The sequence below is a fragment of the Martes martes genome, assembly GCF_963455335.1.
Source record: "Martes martes genome assembly, chromosome: 10".
Taxonomy (NCBI): domain Eukaryota; kingdom Metazoa; phylum Chordata; class Mammalia; order Carnivora; family Mustelidae; genus Martes; species Martes martes.
Window position 1 is genome coordinate 8,072,953 of NC_137898.1, and position 27,374 is coordinate 8,100,326.

The 27,374-nt window shown below is 55.0% G+C and overlaps 1 protein-coding gene across 1 annotated transcript; it reads right to left on the reverse strand.

The window, feature by feature from the left end:
* Nucleotides 1-11,457: 11,457 nt before the first annotated feature.
* NAA40 (N-alpha-acetyltransferase 40, NatD catalytic subunit) lies at nucleotides 11,458-27,099 on the reverse strand. Its single transcript, XM_080817314.1, has 8 exons — nucleotides 27,014-27,099; nucleotides 20,973-21,068; nucleotides 19,109-19,161; nucleotides 15,853-15,948; nucleotides 15,615-15,773; nucleotides 15,359-15,442; nucleotides 14,822-14,899; nucleotides 11,458-14,544 (listed from the first exon to the last, which is right to left on the reverse strand). Exons 1-8 carry the CDS (start codon nucleotides 27,017-27,019, stop codon nucleotides 14,403-14,405), a joined length of 714 nt encoding a protein of 237 aa, XP_080673440.1. The 5' UTR covers nucleotides 27,020-27,099; the 3' UTR covers nucleotides 11,458-14,402.
* Between the last annotated feature and the right edge of the window lie 275 nt (nucleotides 27,100-27,374).

The window sequence follows — 27,374 nt, forward strand, 5'->3', positions numbered from 1 at the left end:
GACTCCCCCAGGCTTCCCGTCGTCTGAGCCGGCTTCCCAGGCAGCAGAAAGCCCCTTTCAGGGGCACCTGGGTGGCTCAGTTGTTAAGCATCTGCCTTTGGCTCAGGTCATGATCCCAGTGTCTTGGGATCAAGCCCCATATCGGGTTCCCTCTCCAACTCCCCCATACTTGTGTTCCCTCCCTCATTATCTCTGTCATAAATAAATAAAATCTTACAAAAAAAAAAAAAAGAAGCCCCTTTCAGGGAGTCAGGATTCCGGCTCCAGAGGAGGGACACAGCAGATCCAAGGCCTACTCTAGGCCTTGAGGTAAAGGGTCAGATATGGGGGTGGGGAGCAGCCTGGGTTAGGATCCACAGAGCAATCAATCCACCACAAGATGATAAAGTGAAGGGACAGAAACAAGGATTGAAACCTGTGTTGTCTACTGGGATCCAGGAACCTTGCAGAGGGTGATAAGGTAAAATGTACTTCCCCTTCTTTGCCTTAAAAAAAAACCCCATCTCTTCTGGGCGCTTGGCTGCCTCAGTCAGTGAAGCATGAAGCTCTTGATTTCAGGATTAGAAGTTCAAGCCCCACACTGGCTGTAGAGATTACTTAAAAAATAAAATCCTAAACCAAAAAACCCAAAAGAACCCTTCTTCACATCTTCTTTCCAGGACTGCTATTCAACCTTTGAAGCTGGGGACAAAAGACTTTTCACAGCCACCTCCATATTCCCCACAGCAGTTGAGATCACAGCACAAGTTGGTGGTTAGACCTGAGTTCAAATTACTTCTTTGCTACTGCAGGTTTGACTTCTGACAACTGAATAGGCGCTCCTAGAGTTCGGATCCCTCAACCACGAACTAGAAAGGATGGCCCTTTGTTCTCAGGATCCCAGGGACCAGCGCAGCAGTCTTGGTAGTGCCCAGCACGCAGCAGGCGCTCGGCAGATGCCAGGTGCAATTAGGATCACTACCATTTCTTCAATCACAGAGCTCTTCGGCCTCTATCCTCACAGGGGCCCGCTGACTTGGATTCTCAAGACTGGCATTCAAGGTCGAGTTCCGCCGCGGAGGCAAACGCATAAAAGTGCCCAACAGGTGAAAGCCATTTAGGGTTAAACTCTCCCACATTTCTGGAAATTACGAAGACCCACCTTCCCTAATAATGAACAGCGGCAACAACCATCATCGTCGCTGACAGTCGTCAGGCACCCCCAGTAAACGATGAGGCTTAGAGAGAGGGCTAAGGGCTCGAGACTGCACAGCGTGTAAGCGACAGGAACGTGACTGGCAGGATCTGACCCGAGAATCTGGGGTTGACTGATCCCCGACTGTTGCCCGGGCACTGTTCCTCTCGTTCACGCCCTCCAGACACGCCCGAGCCAGCATTGCCGCCCCCCGCTAGGCTGCGGGCAGAGAGGTGCAGGGCAATCTCAGGACCACCGAGGTTCAGAGTGCCAGACCCACCAGCCCCGAACTCGCCGCAGGACCCCAGTCTGGCCCGCTCCATCTCCCGTGCCCTTCCCGCCCCACTCCTCACCATGGTCCCGAGCTCCTCCCGCGGCGGCTTGGAATGCATCTGGGCACGCTGCACCGGGAGCCTCCGGGTGAGACCCGTCAGGCCCCTCAGCAGCTGCACCGCGGGCAAAGACATAGCTGCACGGAATGACTGCGGACAGTAACGCGCAGAAGCCCAAGGTCGGGAAGTCAAAATGGCCGAGCGGGACGGAAATTCCGGCGCCGGGGAGGGCGGAAAAGAGCGGCCCGGAAGTCTCCCGGAAATGACGCAGGGACACACCTCCCGCCCCGCCCCCGTCCGCTTTTGGCGCGTTCCTCGAAAGAGCCAATCGACGCCATCCCACCACCGATGGGCGGGGCACGGGGGGGGGCGTTTCTTTCCGTTATGTCCCGCCTCCAAGTCAGTTGAGTGACATCAGAATCACCCAATCACATACCCAGAAGCGAGGTGGCATTCTTGACTCCTCCCTCCATTCATACTCTTAAATCCCTCTATTCAGAAATTCTCCTGCTCCGCCAGGCCTCCGTTATTTCTGGCTGGACCCCCTGACACCAGCCTTGTAATTGAATTCTCATTAATGTTACCCTTTCCCATTCCAATCTCCATGCAGTGGCAACCGGTCTCTCATCCCCTTCCTTTCTTCTTTCCTTCCTGGCTCCCTCCCTTCCCATCTTTTTTTAATATATATATTTTAAGATTTTATGTATTTATTTGACCGAGATCACAAGTAGGCAGAGAGGCAGGCAGAGAGAGAGGAGGAAGCAGGCTCCCCGCGGAGCAGAGAGCCCGATGCAGGGCTCCATCCCAGGAGCCTGGGATCATGACCTGAGCGGAAGGCAGAGGCTTTAACCCACTGAGCCACCCAGGCGACCCAATTTTTTTTTTTCTTTTTTTTCTGACAGAGAGAGAGAGAGAGATCACAAGTAGGCAAGCAGAGAGAGGGGGGGAAGTAGGCTCCCCGCTGAACAGAGAGCCCGACGCGGGTCTCGATCCCAGGACCCTGAGACCATGACCCAAGCTGAAGACAGAAGTACCCCCCTTCTTTTTTTATTTTTTTATTTTTTTATTTTTTTTAAAGATTTTATTTATTTAGTTGACAGACAAAGATCACAAGTAGGCAGAGAGGCAGGCAGAGAGAGAGAGAGGAGGAAGCAGGCTCCCTGCGGAGCAGAGAACCTGATACAGGGCTCTATCCCAGGAGTCTGGGATCATGACCTGAGCAGAAGGCAGAGGCTTTAACCCATTGAGCCACCCAGGCGCCCCACCCCCCCTTCTTTTTTAAACATAAATCTAACCAAGTCATACACTTACTTAAAAAACCTTCAGTGGCTCCCCACTGCTAGACAAAATCCCAGTTCCTGGATGTCAATGTCCAGCCTCATTTCTACTTACTCCACACCTTCCTCCTTGCTCTCTGATCCTCTCCATCCCCAAGCCTTTGCTTCCTTGTATCTTAAGTTCTACCTAGAACACTTTTCACTTACCTAGCCTTTCTCTTTCATGTCAACTCCTACTTCCATGCCTCTACTTACTGATACAGTTTACTTTATCATATATATATAGGATATATATATATAGCTTACTTTATCATATATATAATATATATTATATATAAAATTATATATATACATAATTTTAGATTTTATTTATTTGACAGAGAGAGACACGGTGAGAGAGGGAACACAAGCAGGGGGCGGGAGAGGGAGAAGCAGACTCCCCACAGAGTGGGAAGCCAGGTATGCGGCTCCATCCCAGAACCCTGGGATCCCAACACTAGCGGAAGGCAGACGCTTAGCCACTGAGCCACCCAGGCGCCTCTATTTGCCAAATATTTACTAGTCCCTACTGTCTGCCAAGAACTGTTGCAGACAAGGTGGACAAGGACTCCTTTATCACAGAACTGACATTCCAGAGGGGAGAGACAGACAATAAACAAGCACTTAATGAGAAGCTATCCAAAGTGCTCTGATGTGATAGGAAGTGGCAGGGAGGGTGGCACTGCATCAGGAAGCCTGTGCCACCTTTGTGCCCAGCAGCCCCTGTTAAGCACTATCCACAGGGTCAGTCTCTGTCCTTAGACTGGGGGCCTCAAGAGCAGAACATGCGTCTGGTTCGCCACTGTTCCCAAAGAGGCTGGCACACATCACGAGGAAATTGCTATTTCAAATTTAATTTTTTTTTTTTTAACAAATGAGGAAATAAGCTTAGAGACCTGGGTGATCTGATCTGCTCAAGATAACACAGCTACAAGGCTGTGGATCCCAGCCAGGACCCCAGGATCCCAGGGCAGGTCTATCTGCTCCAAAACCCATCCTTTTAATGGTCACATAAGCTACTGCAGAGGGAGTTTCCAGAAGTTCCAGTTTGGACATCGTGGGCAATGGCATCAGAGACTCTGGCAGGGAGTGGGAGTGGGGTAGGGTGAGATGGCAAGATGAGCCAGGGAAACTGAGGGCTCCATTTTATTTTATTTTTATTTTTTAATTTTTATTTGACAGAGAGAGAGAGATCACAAGTAGGCAGAGAGGCAGGCAGAGAGAGGGGAAGGGAAGCAGGCTCCCCGCTGAGCAGAGAGCCTGATGTGGGGCTCCATCCCAGGACCCTGGGATCATGACCTGAGCCGAAGGCAGAGGCTTTAACCCACTGAGCCACCCAGGCACCCCCCCTTATTTTATTCTTAATTAATTAATTACCTCTATTTTTTACAAGGGACTTTATTTTATTTTATTTATTTATTTAAGAGGAGAGCGACAGATGGGGTGTCAAACAAATAAAATCTTTAACAAAAAAAAAAAAAAGAGGAGAGCGACAGAGAGAGCATGAGCATGTGCAAAGGGCAAGGCAAGGGAGAAGCAAACTGTCTGCTGAGCAGGGAGCCCTACTCGGGGCTCGATCCCAGGATCCTGAGACCAGGACCTGAGCCAAAGGCAGACACTCGACTAACTGAGCCACCCAGGTGCCCCAAGCGACTTCATTTTATTTTTTTTTATTTTTTTTAAAGATTTTATTTATTTACTTGACAGACAGAGAGCACAAGTAGTCAGAGAAGCAGGCAGAGAGAGAGTAGGAAGCAGGCTCCCTGCTGAGCAGAGAGCCCAATGCGGGGCTCAATCCCAGGACCCTGGGATCATGACCTGACCTGAAGGCAGAGGCTTTAACCCACTGAGCCACCCAGGTGCCCCTGCGACTTCATTTTAGAATAGCTCTGTCTTGGGGCGCCTGGGTGGCTCAGTGGGTTAAAGCCTCTGCCTTCCGCTCAGGTCATGATCCCAGGATCCTGGGATTGAGCCCCGCATTGGGCTCTCTGCTCAGCAGGAAGCCTGTTTCCTCCTCTCTCTCTCTGCCTGCCTCTCTGCCTACTTGTGATCTCTGTCAAATAAATAAATAAAATCTTTAAAAAAAAAAAAAAAAGAATAGCTCTGTCTTGGGCACTGGGCTGGCTTAGTCCGTAGAGCATGCAACTCTTGCTTTCAGGTTTGTGAGTTCATGCCCCACGTTGGGTGCAGAGTTTACTTAAAATCTATATATTAAAAAAAAAAAAAAAAAAGAATGGCTCTGTCTCTGCTGTTTTTCTTTTCCTCTAGGCCCCATTTCTGAATAAGCCAAAGAACCTACCTGTTCCCACTTCAAGGGGGAAGCAAGGAAGTGAATCATCCTCTGAGTTTTGTCCTAGGTCCAAAACACCTAAGAGCCAGATCCCAAACACGTTCCAGGCCATTAGCTTCCAACAAACCCTGGCTGACACTGGCATCAATACCCCTACCTTCAGTAATTTATGGGTAACACCTCTTGTTTGCCTGAGCCTAGCCTGTGATCGGAGCCTACCCCAGATTCCTGAAGGGACGCGTACCCTAGACCCCTTCCCAGTACAAATCCCTATCCCCAGCGATGCTGAAACTTACTCTCCTTTCCTTTCCAAGTTCTCCCAGACACTCCATCTGCCAGTCTCTAGCTGTCACTTACACTACTCAATAAACTGTTTCCAATGTCTCTGGCTCGTGTTTGGTTTCTAGCCTGTGTGAAGCTGAGGACCGTCTTGGCTGGTTATGGGGGATCCCTGCCCTGGGTCTTCGGACCCAGCCTGCCTGCATCAGAGAGACTGGGAAAACAGGGGCTGTGGAAGAGAAACTTCAGCCCCAGAGGAGCAGGGAGTGTGTGTTGGGGTGGGGGCGCGGCTCACAGAAAGGTAGCAACAGACCCAGAGTGACCCCAACAGACTGTGCCTGAACTTCCGGAGCTACCGGGGACCCTTCTCCACTCCTCCCCTCCTTCTCCTCCCCTTCCTGACAATTGTTGACATCCCTGCCATCTCGGCCCAGCCGCACCCCCCAGCTACCAGGCCCCTTTCCCTCACCCTGCCCGGGCCTTGGCAAACAGCCCAAGACAGATGCTTCTAAACTCCCCACCACCACCTCCACCTCCATCCCAGGAGGCACAGCCTAGGGGCATCAGACACCGTGGCTGTCTGTCACTGAGAGAAGGAAGGGGCAGGGACCTCCCTGCTGCCCAAAGCAATAATGCCCAGATTAGAGCGCAGCCAGGCAGGAGGCCCAGAGACTTTAGGGCAGGCCTTTCTGGGGTTCCCTGGGTTACTCCCTGGGGAACCACACATTCTCTGGCAGGAGGCAAAGGAGCGGAGGTTTCTATGCTCTGTTCCCCAGCTCTCCTCATAGCCCTGGTGATCCGGCTTCTCTCAGAAGCCCAGCAAGGAAGAGCCAGGTGGGGCCTGAGGGCCGCCCCTGAGACTACAAACCCCAGGGCAGGTTTGCACCCGGGTCTGCCTTTCGGATTCTTACCAACAGGACTGTTTTGGCCCCAGCCCCCCTCCAGGGACCTCTCCCCCAAGCCAGGGACAGCCCCACGTGGTGCACCAATTCAGCAAAACAGCGCAGAGCAGAAGCCCGACAGCACACTACAGTCACAGACAGCAGGGGAGTCCCACAAACGTGCTGGGGAGCGGAAGAGGCCGAGCTAGACACACGGACTGTGTGGTCCCGTGCAAACAAAGGGCAGCAGCGGGGGAGGGGAGCAGATGTCAGGTGGTGGGACTCCTGGGGGGAGGAGGGAGGGCACAGGATCCCCCAGAGGCCCTCTAGTGACAAAAATTGTGTTCACTGCGATGATTCCATCACGAGTGGCTGTCCGTTCACGACTTATGCCAATTTCCGTTTGTCTGCTACACTTCAGTTTAAAAAGTTCAAAACAGGGGCGCCTGGGTGGCTCAGTGGGTTAAAGCCTCTGCCTTCGGCTCAGGTAATGATCCCAGGCTCCTGGGATCGAGCCCTACATCGGGCTCTCTGCTCAGCAGGGAGCCTGCCTCTCTGCCTACTTGTGATCTCTGCCTGTCAAATAAATAAATGAAATCTTAAAAAATAAATAAATAAAAATAAAATTTCAAAACATAGGAAAACAAATGTGTGATATGATCTCATTGTCATAAAACAAATAAGAAATATCTAGAGAGGTAGGTGCCCATGGATAAAAGGCTGGGAGGGGACACACACACACACACACACACACACTCAGATTCTTGGAAGGCTCTCGCTCTATGGGCATGAGGCCTAGAGGTCCCAGTCTGGGTCCTAGTTCTGTTTCCCGGGCCCAGACCATCCCCCCACTCCCCTCTCCCTGAATGGGGCGGTAGGAATAGATCTCAAGCCTTGGGGCTGGATAGGGGCGCTGGTCCCCACTCCTGAGACCAGCGTCACCATCCAGGCCCCCAAGGTCCTGAGGGTCATATATGGGCTGAGGAGATACTAGATGCCCCATCTCACACCCGGCCCCACCAGCCATACAGGCAAGAGAAACACTGGGAACCCCCACCTCGGGCCTGGGACCTTATTCAAGGTGCTGGCCCCACAGCGGCTCTGTCCAAACAAGGAACCCATGAGGCCTGGGGAGGGGCTGCGCCCTCAGATGCCCCCTCCCACAGCGCACACCCCTTCCGGAGTCACCACCTCCCGGAGCACCTAACCCCACCCTGGAGCTGCTAAGAACCTGGCCTAGACTCTCCTCCCGGCATGTGCTAGACACTGGACCCAGGCCGGGCAGAGGGGAGGGCTACGGTGAGGGAGCCCCCCACCAGGGTTCTCACTGAGGACAGCCGTAGCCTGTCCACAGGCCTGGAAGGTACTGTCTCCCGGGGGTGGGGGCTGGCAGAGGCCCTATCCAGAAGGGGCTGTAGATCCCAAACTAATTTGCTGGGTTACCTAGAGAATGGCCCTTTCCCTTCCTGGTTCTCAGGGGTTCCCCTGTCCGCAAAATGGGGGCTTTCCTGCAAAGTCCAGCAGGAGAAAGAGGCAGGAGGGGCTGTCCTCACCAGAACGCAAAGGCTGACGGGGAAACCTAAGCTGGCACTGCTCCAGGCAGGGCAAGGAGTCACCGGGGTGGGTGCAGGCAGAGGCCCGGAGGGGCATCTGCTCTTCCTGGGGCACAGCTGTCTACAGCTTGGAGAGGTGGGGAGGGAGGGAGGGAGGGAGGTGTAGAGCAACAAGGGGGTGCTGCTCTCCCCAGTGGAATGCAGCTGTCCTGCCCAGCACCCCAGGGGGTGGCAGCTGGTTGGAAAGTTTCAGCCACCCCCACCCCCACTCTCCAGGAGCCAAGCCTCGGTTAACCCCTTCCGGCCCACAGCCCACAGCCCACAGCCAGCAACCATGTATGACGGCGCTCATGGGCTCCGTGCTACAGGCACTCAGGCTTGGTGAAGCCCAGGGGCGCAGGCATGGCAGGGGCTGCCCACTCGCCACGGCTGACAGCCCACAGGACTCCCGGGAGGACCTCGGCAAGTCCGCAAGCTGCTCCTGGCTCCATGATATAGATGGGTACCTGGGACCAGAGGAGGTGTGGAGCTGCCAGGCCGGACCACCCCCCCAAGCATACCCAAGCCCCCCTCCCACTCCCAGCCCCATCTCCCCAGGGTGTCCTGGTGGGCCTGGGCCAAAAGGAGCATCCTGTGCTGCTCGTGGAGGCCTCAGTCAACCTCAAGGCCAAGAGGGAAAAGATGATCCAGGTCATGGTAGACGCTTTGACCTTTCTTGCGAAGTCTGTGTGCTGCTGCCGTCTGCCTCTGGCTGTAGCCCTGAGGACCAGTGTACCAGAGCCCCAGGCCTCACTCCTCTCCTGCAGTGACCCTCCGCCTTCTGGACCCCTAGCCTGGAGCCCCCAACTCCTAACCCTGAGTTCCTCTCTCAGCCACAGGATCCCTTGCAGCCCGGGACGGACGAGTCCCCCATTCTTTCTCATTGTTCTCGATACCCCATCTCTCAGCTGGGCCCCCAGAGGGCCCTAAGACCTTGCACCTGACAGCCCCATCCTGGGACCCCCACACCCCTCCAGCCACTTTCCCTGTCCCTTCTCACTGCCTGTACCCACCATTCAGGCACGGGCTGCCCCAGGAGTGCAGGCCACCTCTTTGGTCCCCCTCTCAGTCTACTCCCCAGGCATCAGACCGGACCCCAGGGATGAAAGCTCTCACCGTGTGCCCCTCTGTGAGGGTCGTGCTCTGCCCCTCACCCCCCAGCGCTGGACCCAGCGGGCCGGGGCCTCACTAGCTCCTGAAGATCCTGCTGAAGCAGCCTGGGTACTTCCTGTCACAACTGGCGGAAGGGGAGGGGTCATGAGGCCACCCCAGGCCTACTCCCTGCAAGCCTCCACTCCTGGACCAGGGCAAGACCCACAGCAACATGGGGTCCCCTTCCGTTCCGGGGCCCTGGAGCGAACCGTCCTCCAGGGAAGAGGGCTGGACCCAGTCCCCGGGGGCAGCGGCCGCCAGCTCCAGCTCTGCTCCCTCCCCTTGGCGCCTGGCTGTGACCCCCCAACCCGTTCTCCAAGACAAACAGCCTCAGGCCCTTCTCAGCCTGGTTGCTTTCCTTCAGGGCCCATCCCGCTAACTTTGGGCTGGTCTACACTAAGCACGGGGCAGTGCGGTCGGACCTCAGTCCCAGCACGGGGAGCCCTCCCGCTGCCGGCTTGTGGCAAATGCTCACCTTCATACGATGAAGATCGCACAGCAGGGACTCCTAGAGCCACAGTGTAGGTTTACAGATTCATCTCTGCTTCCACACGGGCACCTCCAGGAAGCGGAAACCCACGTGCGCGCATGTGCTTTGGGAGGGCTCACTCAGGTGCTGCTCTCCAATCTGGGCGGGTGATGGGATGCAGAGGGGACGAAGTCTGAGGGGACTAAGCGGGCTGCAGGTTCTGAAACTGTGTGACATCCGGTGAGCTCTGGCACAGCCTGCCTCTCCTTGAACCCATCACTCCTTCTTCCCCGTCCAGCTGATGGGGACATCACATGGGACATCTAGGAAAAGCCAAGGTAGGGAGCCCTACAGTGAGGGCCAGAGGGCTTCAGCTGCCTGCTCCGCTCTGGAGAAGAGCTACAAAGCCGCCTGATGGATGGATGAGTCATCACTACAGGCCACAGGCACTGCCTGAGGTCCCAACACCCTCCTCCAGGCCTCCTTTGCAGCAAGCCTGTGCCCCACAGGATGGCCACGCCTCCACCTCGGCCTTCTCAACAGGCCACCTTTGTTTCTCTAGGCCAAGCCCTGAGAGGGAAGACAGGGCCTTGAGACCGACAGGTGACTGGATCCACAAGGCGACCTAGAACTCCATCAGCAAGTGTGGCGCCGATGTCCCCAGAGCCCTTTGCCGACCACATCCTGCCCGGGCGCCACCGTGTGCCCGGGCACTGCGGACTGGGCACGGGAAATCCACAGTCCCCGCACCACGAAGATCAAGGTGGTTGTACCGACACCTTCAAAACCTCGTAGCGGAAATCACGGGGCAACCAGGTTGCTTCCACTGGCAAAACAGGCCTTTTCAAACCAGCTCATGCCCTGAGTGAAAGGGAAGACTTCCCTGCGGGGATGGTGCCTCTTGCTCTGTCTGCTCCCCGAAGGCGTGTCACCCCGTACCACTGGAGAGCAGCAGCTTCTGTTGTAGCTGCAGGGAGGGCTGGAGGCAGCCACTGAAGGACCAAAGAGGGATCCAAGCCCCTCAAAGAGGTGGGCACAGACCCCAGGCAGCAGGGACCGAGGAGGGGGTCCATACCCTTCCAATCCTGCCCATTTGCCCTGTGACAAGCGGATGTCATTCCAAGCAACTCCTGCCTGGGATTAAAACAGCCTGCAAGGAACGAGGTGGGAGGATGGCAGGGACAGAATTTTATCACATGGGAAATCTGTTGTATGATTAGCCAGTGAAATGCTCTCTTCCTTCCTAAGGGTTGTGATGCCTCTCTTGCTGCTCCCAAGGTAAGGCAACCGCACAAGCCATCCCCGGGAGGGAGGACACTTGGGGACGGCTTGTCTCACCCATACGGACACCCACCAAACCGCTGTTAACCCTGCTCCCCCTTCCCCAGATCACAGCCCTGCCTGAGCACAATACTCCCCGTGGCCCAGGGCTCCCCCTGGGCTCCTCCCTCCCCCAACCCCCCCACCTCCTAGCAGATAGGATCACCAAGCAGGAGCCTGGTGAGGCTGGCCCCTGCGGTGTCCACAGGAAGTGCTTCTGAACCCCAGAAGCCCTGTCCTAGCTTACTTCCTGCCTCTCCTCCCAGCTCACCCAGGGCCAGGGACTGGCAGGAGTTCTGCCCGGGAGAAGCTGTGTCTGTCACATGCCAGGGGCCGAGCCTCTCCCAGCTCATAACTTTCCTGTCCTGTCAGGCCTGACCAGTTACCCTTCCTCTGAGCCTCTGTCTTTTGTGAGTGGAGGGAAAAGGGCTTTGGAATCTTCTTAAGAGACGAGGAATATTCGGAGAAAGCCGATAGGGTAAAAGGGAGGAAAAAAACACCAACACTCTCAACCTAGTGAACTCCCACGCAAGTGCACACTCGTTTAGCCAAAGATGTCAAATGTTGCAACGCCTGGCTTGGGACTCTGCCCAAGATGCAAAGCAGGCATCCCTTGCTTTTTTTTTTTTTTTTTTAAGCATTTTTTAAAATATTTATTTTGAGAGAGAGAGATGACAAGTAGGCAGAGAGGCAGGCAGAGAGAGAGGGGGAAGCAGGCTCCCCGCTGAGCAGAGAGCCCGATGCGGGCTCCATCCAAGGACCCTGAGATCATGACCTGGGCCAAAGGCAGAGGCTTAACCCACTGAGCCACCCAGGCGCCCCAGCAGGCATCCCTTGTTAAGACTTCTGACCCCCACCCAGGGCCAGTGGGAAGTGGCACATTCTCCCCCCCGACTGTTCGCCCCAGACACCCTGAAGTTTCCTCAGGCCAAGGCTTCTTTTGCAGCAAGGGGTGTGGGGCCTCACAGCTTCGTGCCTCCCAGGGTTTCGGCCCAATGCTGGGACAGTGTGAAGGCCCGGGGTGTCCCCTGAGACCACAGTGCCCATGGCACCCCAGCATCAGGACACGATCCCAGCAGCTGAACAAAGTGTCTTTTATTTGTGACATACAAATACAACCAATGCAAAAAGAGATCACTTTTCCCTTTGATTCAGTGATAACAAGTTGCTAAAGAAAAAAAAAAAATATATATATATATATCAAGGAGTTTATCTTCAATTTCCTCTAAAAAAAACCAGAAAGGGTTAAAAAGAACCATACACATGTCATACACACATTTGACATCAACAAAAATAACCTGAAATAGAGTGAATACAACTAAAAAAAAAAAATCTTAAAAAATATTTTAACATGCCCCAAACAAAACACACAAAACAGCCGGAGAACAAAAGGCCTGCTCTGTTTCTCAAAACCAAGACCTGGGGAAGTGGAGAAAAACGGATGTCTGAGACACGAATGGGCCCAACACCAAAACACAGGGAGCTGCTGGTCTCCTGCCCCCACGCAGGCCCCCGAGCCGCCCTGCAGGAGCAGGTGTGGCACTGAGCCCTCCATCTGCCGGGGGGCTCGCTGGCAGGTGTCCGACGAGCGCAGAGAAAACAACATACACTGAACTCACCTTATGAGGAATTTACAGTGGGGCTCCTTTTGATCCCCTTGAGTGGGAGGTATCAGAAATCCATGATCTAAGACAATAAATATTTATCTGTTCTGTGTCGACAGACAGGGATCAGAGGAAAAGAAAATTCCTAAACATGCTTCTGTCATTCCATGATTCTTGGAAGGAGCCCACCAATGCCCTCCCAGCAATTTAAAATGTCCCCCACTCCTCCTCCGACAGAATCCCCTGGGAGGCGGAAGGCAGGGGCAGAGACGGGCTTACTCCAACGGAAAGCCGCAAGGCCCTCCCTGAGGGAGTGCCTCGTCTCATGTCGCATGCTGCCCGCGGGGTCAACAGCATCACACAGCACTCTTGAGGAAGGCCGGGCTGGGCGGGCGAGGCCCTGCGCACAGGCCCCCCCACGAGCAGGAAGTGGGAAAGCAAGATCAGCTCCGGGGAGACCCGCCAGCAGAGACCACCTGAGTCAGGGCAGAGCGTGGGGTCTGGGCAGACTCTGAAGTCGGGACAGACAGACCTCCAAGGGCGCAACTCCACAAAGGCTAGAATCTTTAAGACACACCCTAAAGCAGGGCTCAAGGATGTCCAGAGGGAGGCGGCAGGTGCTTTTTCCTGGATAAGGATTTGGTCATTTTCTTCCCTGGAAGGGGCACGAGGCCCAGAGATCAGGGCAAGTGTAAGCTCTGACCCAAGTCTCCCTATCCCGTGAGAGAAGCGGGAGGCCTTCTCCCCCCCACCCCCCCGGCTCCAGTCCGCTGCCTCGGGGGGACACTGCAGAGAGGAGAGCAGCGGTCTGGCCACCGAGAGGCATTCCTGCCGCAGCCGGGGCTGGCAACCAGGGCGGTGGCACCAGGCCTCACTGAGGCAGCGAGGGGCAAGGCTGGGGAGTGCAGGCAGTGGGGCCTGCTGCTGGCTGGGGGCTCTCTGCAAAGGGAAGGCAGCGTCCCCTCTCCGAGAGCGATCAGCACCAAGATATGAGAGGCAACAGCACTGAAGAGGCCAGGAACGAGGGGTCCTTCTGGGGGAAGATGAAGGGCTCCCTAATGTAATTCTTCCCCTTGGAGTAAGAACAGAGGTACTGGGTGAGGTGAGTCGGGGGAGGACAAGTGGCGGCGGGGGGGGGGGGGCGCGACGGAGAGGAACTGGCAGGACTTCTGGCTTGTTTCTGTGACGGGACAGCTCAAGTCGCTGCCAGATCAAGAGGTTCGGCTAGAATGCAGCAAAGTCCAAAAGCCCAGAGAGGCAACTCTATTCCTGGGGGGACCCTCCCCCGTGCCCCCAGCCACACCTTGTTCCTGGTCCTCCCATCGACGACCAGGCGGAGATGGAGGGAAACGTCCTCCCACCGGGCCGCTCCCCTGGGATGCCTCCACACTAAGTGTCCGTCCACAGAAGCACAGCTAGAAAGAGCTCCCTGGCCTCCCAGTGCCGCGGCACAGGAGACCTTCCCGCGATCTCCATCAGAGCACTCGGCTACGAAACCGGACTCCCTCCGAAGCCGGTCTCTACGTCCAGAGCCTGCACCCGGTCCAGTCCTCGTTGGGGACCAGCCAGACCCTGACCTGGGACTCCAGGACTTTTCTAAAGATGGGTATACAACAGCCCATTTGTCCAAGTGTGTGTGTGGCGGGGGAAGGGGAGGGCCTGTCAGGAACCCATCCGAGAGCAGCTGGGGAACCTCGTGCTCGAGGGCACAAGGGCCGAGCAAGAAGGAAGCCGCTGCGAGAGGGTCCGTGTCGTGCCCGGCCTCCACCAGCTCCTCCCTCAGCACCTCTCCTCTCTGCTCCTTCAGCGCACGCTGTCCTTCCAGGAAGGCGGAGGACGGGCGGCTCGGGCTGCTCCACCCCAGGGTTCTGTACGCTCGGGCCGCAGCCGGGCACACGCAGGGCTGAGGAGGCCACAGCTCTGAGGGCACCTGGCCAGCGACGTGAGCCCAGGGAGAGGACAGGCCTTGGAGAGAGCATTCTAGCTTGGGAGCTCAGTGGCAGCAGCCGCCACAGTGCCCGCCTGCATGGGAGTGCTGGCTGTCCCCAAACTTGGTCCTCCGGCTCAGGATCTCGTAGGAGCAGTCCTCTCCACAGCAACCAGACATGCTGGGGGAAGAGTCATCGATCTCGAATCTGCAAGGCAGGCAGGAGGAGAGGCTTGGCTGCAGGTAGCTGACGGCCTTCCTTCCTAGCCCAGGAACTTTCTACCAGCCACACTCACGAGACCCCTAGGAGTGAGGGTACGGCCCCAGGACACGCCCATACCATCCCCCCAACCCAAGGCCACTTCCCCGGACCACTGGACCAGGAGCTCAGCCTTCAGGATGAATAAGCGCCAGGACCAGGAGAAAGCCCCTGGGGCAGGCACCCCACCACCCAGAGGGCCCCACACCCGGACCCAGCTCCTTACTGCAGCGCTTCTCTGAAGAACTGATAGGCGCCATGATTGTGCTTAAATACAGTTAACATCACTTTCTTCATCTGTGTGCTGAGAAAAAAGCAGAGAGAACACCTTCCAGAAAGAGAAAGAGAGGCTAACTCGTGCCTCCTCTTTCTGGCTCTGCCTGCTGTCTCCCATTTGCTCCTGAGAAGCGTGCCCCTGAGCCCCAATCTAGCCTCCGTGCTGGGCACCCACAGCACCCCCTGCTTCCGTTCCGGGGCTGATCAGACCGCGCGGGCATTGGGCCCACACCGGACTGGCTTCCTCGCCACATTCTCTCTGCACCCCACTTTTCAGGCACAAGAGGCACTCAGAAGTACTTGCTGCTTGGAGCCACACGTACAAAATCGGGAATCCCAGCAGGGAGGGGAGTATCTTTACTGAGAGGGTTCTAGATGCCTCTCTTCTGAAACACTCCTATGAGCCTTGTCCTCCACCCAGGCTCAGAGAACAGTGTGGATGGCTCAGCAGATCGTTCCAATGCGGCGACACACGGGGCGCCCTTACCTGTTGGCCATGAGCTGCAGGATCTGGATGAGGAACTTCCCCAGGCCTTTCCGCCGCACCTTGCTTTCCAACTGCACTTCGTAGCTGGGTGAAGAAAGCAGCCAAGTGAGCCCGGGGAGGCAGGGCCCGTCAGAGGACCTGGGGCCCTGGCAGCCCGCAGACCCGGGCCGGCACGGCGGACTCTGCCACGCGGCTGAGTGCCCAGAGCAGCGCCAGTGCGTCCTCCCCACGGCCGACCCCAGGCTGGGGCTCCTACCAGTACAGGACTTCATCCCCGCACTCCACGTCAAACCGGAAGTGAGAAAAGGCAACAGGGACCGAACTGCTTTCCCAAGCAATGAGGTACCAGGCTCGGTCATCCGTCATTTCCTCGCGTTTCTCTCGGTCCTTCCAGCCCCATTCGCTCTGCTCATACCTGGGACGCACGGGGCAGTCAGGGCGGGGAGGCCAGGAAGGGGAGGAGCGAGGCCCCCCTCCCGTCAGGGCGCGCTTACATGGTCTGCATGTTGGTCTTGGTCAGGTCGAAGGCCCAGGCCACGGTGGCTGGCTCCAGTCCAGACACCCGCTTACACTCGATGGAGACGTTTAACCTGAAGAGAGAAGGGTGGCGAGTGGAGCCGGTGGCAGGCCTGCGGGCGGCCGCTGCCCAGACGGCCTCACAGCGAGCGCTGCGGGCCTGGTCTCGGCTCATCCACGGAGAGAAGCCGAGCTTGCGCCCCGCCTTCCGGGTCGTGACTAGAGAAGGTGCCGCTGAAGGAACAAAGCCTTTCGGGCTGAGACTGACAACTGTCACCGCCGGCCCAACGCCCTGACCATAGTCCCATTTCCTGCCTGCCCCGCGAGGCCCTCACCGGTCTCTGCACTTTGTAAACTTCCATCCCTCTCTGCTATCGCTTTCCAGCCTCGGCCACGCTTCACCACGAATCCTGAAGTCTCCTCGGATCCTTTAGTTCCTGCCTGTGGGCGTTTAGTCTCTGAACTGACTCCTCACTGGGCAGCCACAGCACCTTGAAAGTGGCTGGGTCACCTCGGTCCCTTTGAGAAGACCATGGTCCCTAGCCCCCCAGAGGGGTCCCGCCTGCCATTTCCTCTGAGGACACAGCAGCTGTTCTCGGCTGACCGACCCAGGTGGAGCGGGGTCCAACCCCACGCGGTTTTCTTACACTCACAAATGCCGTAGACATTAAGGTCTCATCATTTATTTACTTCTGAGAGAGACGCTAAGAAAGCACAGTTCAGCTCCGTGGCCGAACCGTGGAACCCCAATCTCCAGGCAGTGCCACATTCTGACAGGACCAAAGTCAGTGACATGAAGTCCTTAAAGAGGTCCCAGGTCAGGCCCTTCCAATGGCCCTTGACACGATCCCTCAGAGGACATCCCCATTCGAAATGACTGTCACCTCTGCTGTCTGGCCCGCCATATGAGCTGCACATGCGCTCAGTCTTGTAAATTCGGAACATCTTGGCTCGGAAGAGTCTTCCTTTCTTTATAAGTGCTGGCCATGGCATGGTCAGAAAGAGCCCAACACGGCCTGCCCTCTGGCTCAGCCGTCTATGTTCCAAAGGCTGGTCTAGAGGTATGAATTCTCCACTAATCTGAGTTCTCTCTCTCTCTCTCTCTCTCTTTTTCACTTGAGTTCTTTAAGTACATTAAAGCAGGATCACAGCCACACAAATCACACAAAATTCCAGGCACCAAAGGAGCCCAGAGTTAGCTGGCAATGCCTGCTTCAGAACTGCTCCAGTATTTCTGAAAGTCAATAGGACTGTGGAATATGGAACACAGAAGACATCACAGTAAGGGATCTCTAAACTGTGCCAGAGGACTTCCCAGACACTGAAAGGCAAGGCTACTGGAGGAACTGTACTACGTCTGATCACAGGAAGGACACGTTAACGCGATACTACGAAATTCAGACAAAGCCACGAAAAGTAGATATAGGGTCACCCATTAAAGTGTTCATTTCATGGTGGCTCAGTCGTTAAGTGTCTGCCTTTGGCTCAGGTCATGATCCCAGGGTCCTGGGATAGAGCCCCGCATCAGGCTCCCTGCTCAGCGGGAAGCCTGCTTCTCCCTCTCCCTCTCCCACTCCCCCTGCTTGTGTTCCCTCTCTTGCTGTGTCTCTCTCTGTCAAATAAATAAACAAAAATCTTTTAAAAAAATAAAGTGATCATTTCACAGTTCATATATTTACATCTATCTGTCTTGTTCACTGAAACACTCAAACCAGCTGCTACTTACAGAACTGGACATAATCCTCTTTCCTCCTTAAAACGACCTTACAAGTCTGGCATCATCACTCCGTTCAACAGACCAAAAAATGGGGCTGTCTGGAGTGTGGCTTGTCTGAATACAATTAATCAGAAGAACAGTTTTGTTTCAAACCCATAGCTGTGATTCTCTAAAACCATAACCCATTTTTCCCTAAGCCAAAAGCAGCTCTGATAATACAGATTATGCTTCCCATTTTATAAACCAGAAGGACAGAAAGGGGAAGGGGGCTTTAACCCAGATCCTACAGCAGGAAACTGGATTAGTAACAGTAACAGTAGTGATAAAATTGACCTAGGTTTTGGTAAGCTCCAGGTACAAGGCACTTCATACCTAATCCTCCCCAAACCAGCTACTATCAGACCCACTGCTGATTAGAAAATGGAGGCACAGAGAGATTAAGTCCAGGGTCAAGGGTCATACAGCCAGCTAAGTGGCTTTTAAAAAATATATATTTTATTTATTTATTAGACAGAGAGAGACACAGTAAGAGAGGGAACACAAGCAGAGGGAACGGGAGAGGGAGAAGCAGGCTTCCCACCAAGCAGGGAGCCCGATGTGGGGCTCAATCCCAGGACCCTGGGGTCACGACCTGAGATGCTTAACCACTGAGCCCCCCAAGCGCCCCAGTAAGTGGCTTTTTTTTTTTTTTTTAAGATTTTTACTTATTTGACAGATAGAGATCACAAGTAGGCAGAGAGGGAGGCAGAGAGAGAGGAAGGGAAGCAGGCTCCCTGCTGAGCAGAGAGCCCGACGCTGAGCCTCGATCCAAGGACTCTGGGATCATGACCTGAGCCAAAGGCAGAGGCTTTAACCCACCCAGTAAGTGGCTTTTAACAATTACACCATACACTCCTGGAAAGAGCCCTAGATTGGGAATTAAAAGCCCCCTCAGCTGCCAGGGAGAAACTCCGTGGCTTAGGAATCTTATTCAGCTTCTCTGAGCCTTGGTTCCCCTCTGCACAAAAGGAGGAAGTCAGCCTAGACAATTTTTTTTTAATTTTTTTTTTTAAGATTTTATTTATTTATTTGACACAGAGAAAGACACAGCGAGAGAGGAAACACAAGCAGGGGGAGCAGGAGAAGGAGAAGCAGGCTTCCCGCCAAGCAGGGAGCCCGACGTAGGGCTCGATCCCAGGACCCTGGGACCATGACCCTGGGACCATGACCCGAGCCGAAGACAGCAGCTTAACCGACTGAGCCACCCAGGCGCCCCCTAGACGATTTTTCCAGTTTGTTTCAGCTCTATGAGAGAATATCAAATCCTAAGGAAACATCAGTCTAAGATGATGCAATCTTTGTTCCTTTACGGATTTCTCTGTCACCTAACCAAGCGCTTTTATATCAAGACACTCACCACAGCTTCTCCTTTTTCGTAACAAATAATGGGAAAATGTGGGTCGGATGAAGCACACTCTGGGAAGGTGAATTCCTTCAGACACTCAAGGAGACAACAGTTAGGAGTGCTAAACACTTACCCATTTCGATCATATTTCTTGAACACTGGGAAAGCCTCTAGAGGATCTCCAAGCTGCGGAGGGAAAGAAAAGAGTAGCACAAACACGCGCGGCACAGTCGCAGGCTCTCCCTGCAGCGAGACAGTGTGCAGAGCCATGCTGAGAGGCCTGGCCCCTGACCCAAGAGCAGCTGCCAGACAGCACCCCGCCTGCCTCAGCTCTGAAAGCACATACAGGCAGGGTCTAGTAAGGAGGCCCAAGACAGTTAAGTCAGCTTCATTTCACAAAGTAAGGAGAGACTCTGCTAGCCTAACACGAATACTGGCCTGTAGGTCACATGACCCCAAAACCAGAGGGCACTTGATCCACCTGCAAACTTCCTTTCTGTGGGGCTTGACCTCGTGATCCTAGATCAGCAGTTGCCTGCTCTACCAACTGAACCAGCCCGGTGCCCCATCTACCCACATACTTTCTTTTTTTTTTCCTTAAACTTTTTTTTTTCAGATTTTACTTATTTATTTTCAGAAGCCTGTGCACGCGTGCATGCTCAGGGGGAGGGGCAGAGGAAGAGAGAATCTCAGACTCCACGCTGAGCGCAGAGCCCAACACAGGGCTGGGTCTCGAGACCCTGAGATCAGGACCTGAGCCAAGATCAAAAGTTGGACACGGGGCACCTGGGTGGCTCAGTGGGTTAAGCCTCTGCCTTCAGCTCAGGTCATGATCCCAGGGTCTTGGGATTGAGCCCCACGTCGGGCTCTCTGCTCAGCAGGGAGCCTGCTTCCCCCACCTCTCTCTCTCTCTGCCTGCCTCTCTACCTACTTGCAATCTCTGTCAAATAGGTAAATTAAATCTTAAAAAAAAAAAAAAAAAAGGTTGGACACTTACCTGACTGAGCCACCCAGGCGCCCCTTACCTGCGTACTTCTAAGAAGCCCCCAACTAAACCCACCGTGTCAAAAACCCAGAATGGCACAATCATGTCCCTGAACCACCTCTTTATAAATGTGGACTGTTTACGGGGTGGGCTAAAAAGGTAACAAAAGGGGCACCTGGGTGGCTCAGTGAGTTAAAGCCTCTGCCTTCGGCTCAGGTCATGATCCCGGGGTCCTGGGATCGAGCCCCACATCGGACTCCCGGCTCAGCAGGGAGTCTACTTCTCCCTCTCCTTCTGCCTGCCGTTTCCCCTGCTTATGCTCTCTGTCAAATAAATAAAATCTTTAAAAAATAAAGAAAGAGAGAAACAAAAAATGGGATATGGAATGGGAGCAGGAAGGATGGCCAGAGCCTCTTCAGTCCTGTTTGAAAGCCAAGCCTGCTCTTAGCGGGGCCGCCTGGGTGGTCCGCTTCACCACTCCTCCCTCCGGGACTCTGGCCCCTGAACCAGGCTGCTGCCCCTGCCCCCGGTGCCAGCATAGTCTTTGGTACTTCATAATCGATAAATGTCGGAAGGAATGAATGAGAAAACTATACCATATGTTACCAGGGACGTTTCCTCTCCAAAATGCAAAATCCTAACAAAAATTTCTCCAGACCCTCTTCCACTGCTATGGAAGGAGACCCACAGAGAGAAGCAGCCACTTCCATTTGTTTCTTTCTTTTTTTAAGAAGGCCGCCCTCCCAGGGCGGGGCCGGAACTCAAGACCCTGAGATGGAGAACCCCACGCTCCACCGGCGGAGCAGCCAGGCACCCCCAGCCACTTCATCCGAATTCCCATTTCCCTGCGGGCCTAGGCCAGTCTCTGGCCCTCCCCGCAACTCTCCGGCGGGGCTCATTTTCCTCAGCCGGCCAGTAACAAAATTCTGCCACAGGGTGGCGCCAAAAGAAGTCAAATGAAAAACCAAGCTCAAGTTCTAGGAGGAAGGGACTTGGGAAGCAGGGGAGTCACCCTGTTGGCCGCGTCCACTTTGGCACAGACGGCATCCATGGCTGCTCGTTCCTCCAACCGCTTCTGCTTCTTCTCCTTCGCTTTGCTTGACTTCCTCTGCAACAGGGAAAAGCAAAGTTGGCTGGAAGGGCTGTGGCCAACCAAAGACTCTTCTTTCCCTTTGAGGAACCTTAGAGTCAGTCCCTGAGTCCACAGGCCTGTCCTCAGTGGCAGGAACTGCCAATCCTGGCTGCTGCACACTTGCTGGGATGGGGAAGATGCACGTGTTTTCTAGTCGTGAGAGCTCGGGAGCGTCACCAGACTTCTCAGCTTGTCAGAAAGAGTACGGACCCTCGCGAAGCGGGGTCACCGTGAGGACCCAGTGAGAGCACATGACAATGCCTGCAGTAGGGCCTGGCCCCCAGCAGGTGCCTAATAAATATGCACTTATCCACTCGCTCCTAAGGAAGGAACAACTAATTTTAGACACATTCAGGGCAGGTTTCAAGGAGGAGATGCCATCTGAGGTAGCCGCTGACAGCTGTTCCTAAGGATAAGTTTATTCAAAGCCTTCTCAGTGTCTTCCAGCTTCAGAAGACAAAGATCCGGTCTGGGGGAGCCCCTCTGGGTGTTGGGTCCCCTTTTTAAGTTGAGACCAGAGCACTCTGGCTTAAGGAGACAGAACTGTTCCCCAGAAGCACTGTTCGGCCAAGGGCCCTGAGCAGCAGGCACCCTGCACACCCAGTATCAACAAGGGCAGAGATGGGGCCTCAAGGGGTTCACCTGGGGCAAGAGGCCATGCTGACACATGGTCCACAAGGCCATGGTGCAGGGAACGCAGGCAGCGGGGGGAGGGGGGGAGCAGCGAAGGGAGCATGTCCTTGCACAGGGGCTCCAATGGCAAACCACCCTTAACCGCATATAGAGCAAATCCTATTTTATGGCTCCCATGGGGGGGGGGGTCTCTCAGGCCTACACGGATCCTGTCATCCTCCTGTAAAAAGCTAGTAACACAGGAGAAAGAGCCCATGCTCTGGAATTTGACAGACCTTACCCAGAGCCTCTTCCTGCTCTGCAGGGTGGTGTTCGGGCCCCAACCAGCCCTCCTCTGTGTCTGCTTCCCTTGTCTGCAGGAGGTGCGTGAGGCTCATAACACCTCCCCTGAGGTAGGAGGCCGGTGAGACTTACTCTGGCATCGTGCACAGCCAAGGAGAATTCTCCTTCTCGCTCCCGAGGAAGACCAGGGCAGCGCGTGCCCCCAGAGTTGCTCACCCCCCAGCCCAAATTCCAAAGGCACCTGAAGGCACTGGCGGGATGGCTCTGCTCTTTGACCCACTTCACTGCCTCTTCTGTTTCCTGAGCTCATCAGAGAGAGGCTGTACTCCCTCCAAATGCACCTGAACCCCGACGATGGCACTGGCAAAGAGGGAGTCGAAAAGCCAGATGCTGGACAAGTTTCTCGGGATCAATTCTACCCTCAGCTCTCCGGGAATGACACTGTCTAACTCTTATTTCCAGGGACCAGGAGGCGAGAGTCCAGACACAAAGAACTCATATGCACGGCTCTTCTAGTTGTAAATTCGTCCTACACCAGCTATTGTATGCTGCTGAGCCCTGGGGCCGGAAGCCCGCTAGCTCCCATCCCTTACCCCCTCAAGCAAGGAGCAGACAGAAGAGCACAGACTGTCTCCAAAACGCTAGGACTGGAGGGGACAGAACCAGCCCCCCTCGATCATACACAGGCCTTAGAGCACCTATCTTTTTCTCTGGGGGTTTGAATTTCAAAACAAAATCACGAAAGGCGCTCAGCTCGCAGAGTACTTCCGCAAACCTCTGCTTTGGTTCTCAGGGCAAAAACCAGCACCTCCATTCCCACGTGAGGAAACTGAGGCTCAAAGGCATAGTGTTCCCCCAAGAATAAATGGGGGGACTTATTCCCAGGGGTTGGGCCCCGGATCTAGCGTTTGTTCCACCGGCCCTGCTGTCACCAGCCCCGCTGTCTCCAGTGGGAAGGCCGACATCAATGTCAACAGACCTTTCCTCTCAGTCCTGCCAAGATGCAGTCCAGACCTCTGGAGCTGTTAAGGCAGCCGCCCGGCAATTCACTTCTCATCACCCTTCTGGCTCGGCGACGGCTGACGCACCCTGCCAGCTCGGTGCTGCCCCAGGCCCTACCCCTGCGCCGAGGGAGGGAAACGGAAACCCGAGACAGCCGGCCTCCAGGAAAGAACATGAGCCCTGGCATCACTCGGGCCAGGCCAATGCTCCTCCTGCTGCCCCCGCATGACCTGTGAAAGCAAGTCCGTCTCCGGAAAAATGGGGACACGGATGCTGGCCTCACCGACTCCCTGAAAGGACAGGTCAGAAGTCACCTTAGGGTAGAGGCAAGCCCCCTCCTCCACCCTGCGCCCTAGTTCTCTCTCCACACAACACAGAGCTGAAAGATCAAAGATGCTGGAAGGCGAGTGTGACTCCTGGGACCCAGAAAGCACTGAAATGTGGGTTCGCTCCACAGCATCTCATTTCTAAGCACAAGCAGTAAGTAATTCCTAAGCACAAGCAGCAGGAGGGCCGCCCCCAGGCCTCCAGGAGATTTACGGGCTCATTCATGCAAGGCAACAGGCCAGCCAGCCAATCCTCAGAGTGAGGCTCAGGGCTGCCATGGCCCGAGATGGCAGATGATGAGAGAGACCCCTACGTGCCTAGCTGCCCGCGCACGGGGTACGTGGCAGGCCGTAGCAGCCCAGGGCAGACAGGCAGGGGCTCTCCCTCAAACTTAGCACACACTAGGAAAAGTGGTCTCCTGCTGTTCCAATTAGCTTTGCCCTGCCTCGTGTAGGTAAAGCTATCCTGCGGGGACACAGGAAAATTTTCCTAATTAAAATGGGAAATAAGCACAGTGAACAGTAAAGCTCATTGTGGTTAAGTGTCTTTCCCAAGGGAGCTTTATATAATAAAAAGAGTGTGGGATTTTTGAGTCAAGAGACTTGGATTTGATTCTCAGCTCTTCTATTTAGAAGCTGTGTGACTTTGGGCAAGTTACTTAATCTCTTCTCAGCAAGTTACTTAGTTTCTTTGGATCTTGATCTCCTCATCAGTAAAAGGGGCTAACAATGCCTTTACCTCACAGGACAGTTGTGAGGACAAAATGATACAATGTACTAGATATAAAAAATAAGGACTTCTGCTTATGAGGATCCACTAACATCACACACTCTGCTAATGCTTTAATAAACAGGATTTTAGCCTCTATAATAACAAGTTATGTGTGCCCACTTCTTTGATGAGAAAACTGAGGCACAGAGAGGTTAGAGAACTTTTCAGGGTCACAGAGCCGGTGAACAGAATTCTCAGAGAGGTCTCTCCATGCCACCCTCTCCCTCCACTCACACCAGCCAGAGGTCACACCGGCTTCATTAGCCAATGCACACCAAGTCAGTGCTCAGCAAACAGCAGGTACTAAGCCCATACCTGTTGAATGGCTCAGCCAACATTCAAATCCAGGTCCGAACCCTAAAATCCAAGCTTCTTCCACGACAACAACTGCACGTGTGCAGCACGCGTTCTACCGTGTGATGTAGGTGTTTTCACCTGCAGCTGGGAAAACCCTCCCCCCTGCGAGCTCTCTCGAAGCAGTATCTCCACATGCAGTCAGGACTGCCAGGTCTCACAGAGACATTCAAAACCAAAAAGGACACAGATGGGGGCAGGAGGCACCTTTCAGACGAGAGATTTGGCATCTCTTAGATTTCAGTGTCAAGCCTTCACCCCCCAAAGTATCCAGGATCCAGAAAAAAAAAAAAACAAAAAAAAACCCTCATTTTTTAGGGAAGGGAGCCAGAGATCTACACTCCAATTCCTAAAAGACAACATGTCTGGGGCAGCAAGGGTGAAGGAACTTTGAAGAGAAGGGTGATCCAGCTGAGGCTACTCTCTCTTAGCGTGAGACTGTCTAGTGGAGCAGCCCCCAACCCCCCCCCCCCCGCCATGGCGCTTGCCACAAACACCGACCTTCCTGACAGGGAGGTGGGGAGTCCACTGCCCCCACCCAGGAGGAAGGAGGATAATGACCGGGTTCCAGCACTGTTCCCACCAAGTCTCTCTTTTTTGCAGTGAGTTTTACGCCAGAAGAGACTAGGCAGGGGCCGTTCTGAGAAACACATCTGTGGAGTGTGAGGAACAGGAGGAAAGGAAGCAAGGGTCGCAGCGTCGCTGAGTCTTGCTCTTTCAACTCAACCAACAAAGGAAGTGCTGAACCAGAATGGCATGTTCTGCTTCTTGTCTGCTGCCCCGTCTGCAGTGGCTGATGCTGGGTAGTCACCGAGTGATCCCAGGGACACAGATTTTTACCTCACTTCAACAAGAGCTGGGGTTTGGGACCTTTCACCAAAACCTGGGTTAATTAAATACGCCTTGATTTTTCTACACACGAAGTACACTGTACCCCAAATTCCTTGCTGAAACAAGACGACGTGGATTACCTGAAGTGCCTGGATATGGATCAGAACTACTGTTTTGGCCTAATAAGTTGACTTGTTCAGTCAATAATCACTCGAGAGAAAATCTAGGTTAACAACAGTAGGGACAAGGTAATGGGTTAAAAATAGCACAAGTCTATTTTAGGTAACTACAATAAAGGTTGAGAATACAAGCAGAAACAACAGCCACGATTTCACGCATCCACTATCTCATTTAATCCTCTCCTCTCTGAGGGGAGCAGGTATCATCATCCACCTTACGTAGAGGAGGAAATTCAAATTCAGAAAGGCCACGTCACGGGCACAGTATCACGCTGCCAGCCAGGAAGATGGGGCTGGAACCGAGGCATCTCTGGGTCCCAAGTCAGGGCTCCTTAAAGGTGGTAAAAATTCCAGGTAAAGGGGCGCCTGGGTGGCTCAGTGGGTTAAAAGCCGCTGCCTTCGGCTCAGGTCATGATCCCAGCGTCCTGGGATCGAGCCCCACATCGGGCTCTCTGCTCAGCAGGGAGCCTGCTTCCTCCCTTCTCTCTCTCTGCCTGCCTCTCTGCCTACTTATGATCTGTCTGTCAAATAAATAAATAAAATCTTAAAAAAAAAAATTCCAGGTAAAAACTACACAGTAGCAGGGAGCACCGGTTCCCTTCGCAGGAGAGTGACTGATACTACTCCAACTGGAACTTAGGAAGGTGAGTTCACAGAAGTATTTGAATAATTTCTGCCCAGCCCTCTATCGGCACATGCCAGAGAAGGGCGCACCTCCGGGCTGCCACACACAGAACAGGTGGTCACTATTCTTCTGGATCTGGAGCCATCAGTGCCCCTCCCCACCCACCATCAATTCCCTCCCTGCTCACCTCTGCACTGCTTCCCCCTGCAAAGCCACCTGCAGCACTTAAGAGTACTAACAACCCAAGTCATAATCAAAACCACTCTGTTGCATCTGGGAGGCCTAGAGAGCAGGCCTGCGTTGGAGGGGAAGAGGGCGTTTTAGGAGCAGGAGGATCCTGGTGGGGAGGTTTGGAAAGAGTGTAGGGGAACCCGCTTCACCAAGTATCCGGGTAGCGGGAAGCACAGCCAGTGGCTGAGAGCTGGGGAGGCCCGAGGCAGGGTCTGGCCCCCGCTCACTGTCTGTGTGACCTTGGCTGGGTGCCTCTTCTCTGCGCCTCAGTTCCCTGCAAGCCAGGGGCGGCCTAGGAGGTGGGAAGACTCGAAGCCGGTGACAGCCAGGTGATGGGTGACCCCCGGGGACGAGGGGTAACCCAGGGTCCGCCCGGGGGTTAGGGGGTGCTCAAGAAGATAACAGGTCAGCCAGGAAGGCTGGGGGGGGGCGCGACGCGAGGGGCGGGGGACACCCAAGGGGGTGGGGCCCGGAGAAGGGGTCTCCCCAAGGGATCCCCGGGCTGCGCCGACTGTGGGGATGCTAAGAATGTGGGAGTCGGGTCATGTGGGGGTTGGGGGTCACGTGAGGCCGGAGGGGGTCGGGGTCACGTGAAAGGGGGGTTCAAGGAACAATGGGGGCGCAGGGGGACGAACGGAACGGGGAGCGCTGCCGGCCCTCGCGTCTCCTCTCCCTGCCTCACTTACCCCCATGGCGGCAGCGGCGGCGGCGGCCCTCAGCTCCTCCTTCCCACACTTGCCGGTAGGGAGGCGGCAACGGCAGCGACGGCGGCGGCGACACCAGAGCGGCGGCGGGCCCCGCACCGCGCATGCGCCTCGCGGGCTCTCCTGCGCGCCCTGGCGGGCACCGCGCCGGCGCAGAGCGGGGGAGGGCGCGAGCGGGGGAAGCGCGCAGGTGGAGAGCCGGGTGGGCGGGCCGAGGGTCTCGCACCCGAAAGAGGCGGGAGGCGCGGAGCAGCGTCGCGCTAGGAATGACGTATGCCCGGGCCCGCCCCCTCGTCTCCCGGCTGTGTCTGTAGCTATGGCAACGGCCGCGCCTGGCCGGTAG

Excerpts from the sequence above, each read along its gene's own strand:
- NAA40 (XM_080817314.1), bottom strand. Across the intron at positions 15,774-15,852 it reads AAGACCAACATGCAGACCAT|GTATGAGCAGAGCGAATGGG; the intron begins GTAAGCGCGCCC and ends CGTGCGTCCCAG. Across the intron at positions 14,545-14,821 it reads TTCTTCAGAGAAGCGCTGCA|ATTCGAGATCGATGACTCTT; the intron begins GTAAGGAGCTGG and ends CCTGCCTTGCAG.